The sequence below is a fragment of the Buceros rhinoceros genome, unplaced genomic scaffold, assembly GCF_000710305.1.
Source record: "Buceros rhinoceros silvestris isolate BGI_N320 unplaced genomic scaffold, ASM71030v1 scaffold6420, whole genome shotgun sequence".
In the NCBI taxonomy this organism is placed as follows: Eukaryota; Metazoa; Chordata; class Aves; order Bucerotiformes; family Bucerotidae; genus Buceros; species Buceros rhinoceros.
Window position 1 is genome coordinate 79,093 of NW_010387800.1, and position 5,570 is coordinate 84,662.

Consider the following 5,570-nt stretch of genomic DNA (forward strand, 5'->3'; position numbering starts at 1 on the left):
ATTTGCTATAGGAACTGCAGTACTAAGTACATTTTTATTTACAGGACAGATTAATTGCACTTGCTTAACACAGAAAAGTAAGTAAAAATAGTGTTTTAAATCAAATTTTCATTTTAGTTATATTCTTTCTGAATTTGCAGTGAATTTCTGACCCCACAAAGGCTTATCTGTATGTTTAGTTTTACATTTAGGAGTAACGATAGTGAAATTAACGTCCATAAAAATAAGCCTTTGCAGAGCTGAAGTCTTGATGGTAGCCTGCTTTCACATTCAACATGTGTAAACACTCACACAATAAAAAACAGGTGAAGTGAAAAAGCACAGATTGTCTGCAGGTTTTTATTTCACATTCTCTCAAAAGAACAAAAATTCATATTAATATATATTAATAGGATAGAGAAAATGTTTTGTAGAAAAATATTTTATCAATCATTTATAAAATGTCTTTACTTTCAGGTTCTTCTCAGCTCTCTGTTTCTAATATGCCAGCATTCTCCTATTTCCTTCTGAAATGAATTGCTATTTCAGTTGCATATGTTGACAGGCTTGGACTTTGTTACTCAGCCCTCTACTTATGACTCATTTTTCTAGGATGACCATCACAGCAGCAGCTGCTCATCCTCTCTTCCGGTAAACAACACTAGGCCACTGTATTGTCTGTTCCTAAATTTTATGATCATTTTACTATTTTACTGCTGGTTGACATTTCAGCCTCTCCTTGGGCAGCTAATGCTCCTGCTGCAGTCCAGTGAATTCTGGTACACAACATATGAAAGACTAGGTTCTCCTGGTGATGAAGACGCAACAAATCTTGAATAGGGTCTTGAAATGTCACAGTGTCAGAGGACTCTGAGGTACTTTGTATATAATTATAGTACATTTGTGGCTTTACTAAGAATGCTGAGTAACATGTGAGTAGTATTTTGCCCTACACAGTACAGGAGGCAACAGTGAAACAGATAACCTGCACAGATTACTGTCGACAGGAGAAAGAGAAGATTCTTCTGTGAGACAAAACACATCACAGTGCATTTTTTGGTACCAAAACCAGACAGGCAATAAAACCTGTCTTTTAAGAGCACTAAAAAGTGTCTTTTAAGTGCTATTACACAGCAGTTGCTTTCACAAAGCACAATGTTTCTTAATTAGTTGTAGCACTGTCTTGAGTACCTCTTCCTTGGAAGGGCTGGCATCGACCTCTTGGCATGCAGGATTTGCCATCCTTCTGTATGACTCTTCAACTCTATTTAAAAAGAAAACAAGAGAAATGAAACTTCAAATTGCAGGGATACAAAATGGCATTAGTCATCAGTCTTAGAATAAAGTGTTCACGCTGCAGAGACAAAAGAAAAAAATCTAACATGAAGCTAAGAATGAAATCCACCGCAAAGAGCAAAAAACCATTATTCTTACAGTGCATGCCTCAAAGCCCATAGTTTCCTTGACAGCAATTCCCAGAGCTCTATTCGTATTCATATGGCACGGCATTAAAGTACTTCCTTCTTTCCAACTTAGCACTGGATACAGCCTGGTATAGCGCTACAGTGGACGGCCTACTTCTAACATCTGAATTAATTTATTCAGAGCCCGCAAAGGTGTCTCTGAACTATATAGCACGGCATTGTGTAGGTGTGCTCACTGACTGATCTCTGCTTTGAATCACTGGATTACAAAGATGACGTATCATTCAACCCTTTCCGCTGATCAGCTTCGCTAACTGGATGAATACCAGGATGAGATGCACGATGAAAACCTCCTCACTTAGACTACAAGCCTTCTCAGAATACAGAATTCTACTACGTTTAGCCTCTGATGATGTGAGTATCATTTTTTATGTTCCCATAACTAATAATTCCAAACATTCAGGCTGCAAGTCATAAGACGAAGCAAGAAAGATTTTGGAAGTTCTCACATCCAGGTTGACGTAATCAACAAGTAGAAATAAACAAGGGCTTTCTGACTGGAATAAGAAGTAACAGAAGTAGAACATGAAAGATTCCTAAATGGCAACGTGTTCCCTAGCTCACTCACCCCTCTGCAGGTCCCAATACATGAACCGCTGTCAGAATTAAGCAATGGATATATTTTTTTTAAGGTATATCATCACCAGATCATCACCAGAAATGTTAAAACCCTAGAGGCAGATTTCAGCTTTGTGATTTGTAGATACGGACACCAACATTCAGGTGTCTATACTGAGGTATTTACACAAGCACTAGTTATTTTAAGTTGTCATCATAGACAATGATGATCTAATTAACACATTTGGTGGAGCCTAGACAGAAATTTAGCACATCTGAAGCAGGGTACCTAGGGTACAATTCAGTTGCTTAAGCAAATGTATCTAGTACTGCTTGAGAAGGTCTGGGCTATCTCATTTAGCTTCCAGTTGCTGGTCCAGAAAGAGTCCACAAGCTTCGCATCACATCTGCCAGCCTCATGCAGACGTCTCAGATCATATCAAATGGCTGTAGATACTTATGCTTATACCACTAAGCTCCAAGCAAGTGGTGAGATGAGTCATTCGGAAGACTCCACAGAATGTATTGACTGTGTTGGGACCTTAGGCACTTAGCACAACTAAAGACATCTACAAGAGGAGATCTAATTTTTTTTAAACTGGAGCTCAATTCCAGACTTTTCTAGGGAAGCTACGTGTTTCTACTTCTCTCCTCCCCGTTCTGGAATTTTTAGGTTTCTCTCCTTTGTGACCTCAATGCTAAAATAAAAGTAGCAAGTAGCAAAATACAAATATTTTAAAACAAAGCCCCTCTGCAGAGCGAAGTTCTTCACTTGCAGCTTTCAAACACTTTCAATGTGTTGAAAGTGATTGAATTTACCCTCGACAGCCATGAATCCTTTCCAAAAAAAAAAAAAACCAATCCAACCCAAAAACTTTGACACGGGAAATCCTTGTCCCAGTAATTTCAGTAGGACATTTACTACTGATCCCACAGGAGCCAAGATCACCTCCATCCTCTTATTCCTCATTAAAGAGTACCTTTGGCGAAACAAGCTGTTATCTTCCAGCTCAGCCTCCTCCTTCGTTTTCTCCAGTCCCCGACTCTGAAGTCTCCTGACTCGCTCCTCAGGGTCAACAGTAAGGAGAAGAACAAGATCGGGTTTAAGCAGATCCTCAGGCCACTGGTACACCTCATCATGAGCTGGTGGAAGATCCTGGACTTCCCCATTTATTTCAGTGGCAATTGTGTAGGCAGCTGTGCTGTGCCAGTATCTGTCAGAAAAATACAGAATGGAGAGAGACATTTTAAGGAGTACATTTGGTCTTCAGTAATATAGGGGACAGGTATCACTACAACAACAAGTGCAATAATGATGAGGTAGGCAACACTGCGATTTTAAAGGGAAACATGAAGAACGATTTTGTGCCATCCATTATTTCCTAACAGAGTGCTAATACTCAATGCCATATTTAGAATTACTGTGCATTATTAATTAAATCATGGCAGAACCTACACATTATGTAAAAAGTGTTCCAGGTACTCCTATCAAAAGAAAGTCTTGTCACGTAAAAAGAGCGGTCAAAGGAGAGTTACACTGTATGTCAAAATCCAATGCTTTTAGTCCCTTTTTTGTAGTTCCCATCCACTTCATGCAATAGACTTAGTAGAGAACATGCAGTCTTCAACCACATGTGAGTGAAGACAGACTTTACTAATGGTTACTCATTTCACTTGCATTTAATGTTCCCACCACTGTGAGACACTGTAGTTTATATATTTCAGTGGTTTTGAGGCTGGTTAAAAATGGCACTCACCCACATGCCAACAACTTCTGTGTATGTCTGTTGTGGGGGGAGGTTACAATACATCTACTGAAACAAGCCACAGGTTTCAAAGTGTATCTAGATTTTCTTTATTAAGAGCAATACCGAAAGCTGCCTACAGATTCAGTGAAAACAAGAAATGACATAAACAAAACCAAAAAAGTGGGAAGCACATATCTGGCTTTACATCCTCAAAGAGTAAGTCTGCTCAGGTGCCTCTTAGAGATAGCCATGACCAGCAGCCCTCATTCTCTTCAGGTTTGTCACAGAGCCCCGGGATGTTTCAGGCTGCACAGTCTATGACTCCACTACTCCTAACTAAGGATATAACACTTTTCATGTGTCCTAAAGCCAGTTACAAGTATTACACTGGTGGAAGTCCCCCTGTCTTGCTATTATCACAACTGTTACTCTTTAGAAGATTTAATATTTATTGGACTATCTGCAAAGTAGCACATAAACAAAACAAAAAAAAAAAAAAAAAAAAAAAAAAAAAAAAAAAAAAAAAAAAAAAAAAGGAAGAAACCCAGAGAGTAATCACTGACACCTTCTGCAGCTTCTGCTTTTAACACTGAACAGGTGTATGATGGCACTGATATAAGATGAATTTATAAATATACAAACCTGTCTATGATCACAGGCGCCTGAGTGGATGCTTTTGCTATTTCTGAAGCAAGAATGTAGTTGCCCGCAGCATAAAATGCTCTTTTAAGTGGTGCTGGCTCGTCATCAAATACTGTCCTCCATTGGCTGATGCAGGCTGGTGGGGACCTTAGCAGAACGCCTTTCAGGGTGTCCTTAACAGACTGGGTTACAGTGGTTTTGCCTGCATTTCATTTACAGAAGGAAACATTTGTTGTATTACATAACAGATACACCTGAGTCACAAAACCTGGAAAATGCTCCTATCTGTTCATTTGGAGTACATGGTCTGACACCTGACTATGTCACCTGAGAACATTGTGATAAGGTTTTCAGTGGGAAATGATTATGGATCTTGGTTGCAGGAATTACTACTCCACTTCCTACTCCCAGCACCTTTCACACACACACATTCCCCCCACACCCACACACCACTTGCTGGTTTTCAGTCTTCACTCCATTAAATGCATTACATGCATGGCAATTTCTCCATATACCTGTTCATAATATTTTTCTAGGTAACAATTCACGTGGATGGTGCCAAGCACCCAATACTTTATTTTTGAGAGAGTATTTTCAGTTCTCTTTAACTGAAAACTCAGAAAACAAAGTTATTCAGAAACCACTAATATTTCTCTCAGACAAACTGCCCCCAGTTTCCCACAATACCATTACTTTAGTTTATTTATTTGAAAACTCTCTGGTAAAAGTATATTTCATCTGCAAAAGAAATTTAATTTCTAGTACTCCACTCTTTGTATTCTTTCATTTACATAGACAAGAAATTCATCCACTGAATCAAAAATACCATGGGCTGTTTGATCTTTTAGAAGTAAGAGAAGGCAGACTGGTATTTAGTTACTAATTCTTTCAAATCTGTCACAGGTTTCCAAGATTTTTTTTTTTTTTTTTTTTCATTTTTAAGCCTTACCCCCAGCTGAAAGCCATAGATGGTGGTTGGTCTTTCCAACAATTTCTCATACGCAGTTCTTCAACCATACATTGCTCTTACCTGTGGCATCCAGCCCCTCAAAAACCACGACGGGAAAGCCTCCCTTCTTCTGGTGCTCAGGGCATTTCTCCAGCAGGTCGAGCACTGCTCCGGCCTCCGGGATCCGCGCTGCGCACTGCAAAAAAAGAT

General features: G+C 39.2%; 1 protein-coding gene across 1 annotated transcript; it reads right to left on the minus strand.

The window, feature by feature from the left end:
- Nucleotides 1-1,122: 1,122 nt before the first annotated feature.
- Nucleotides 1,123-5,556, minus strand: CMPK2 (cytidine monophosphate (UMP-CMP) kinase 2, mitochondrial; the record flags this gene model as incomplete). The annotated part of the gene is made up of 4 exons (XM_010134920.1): nt 1,123-1,243; nt 3,002-3,235; nt 4,412-4,613; nt 5,442-5,556. Coding segments are annotated over 4 exons (672 nt in total), but the record flags the coding sequence as incomplete, so codon positions are not given.
- Between the last annotated feature and the right edge of the window lie 14 nt (nt 5,557-5,570).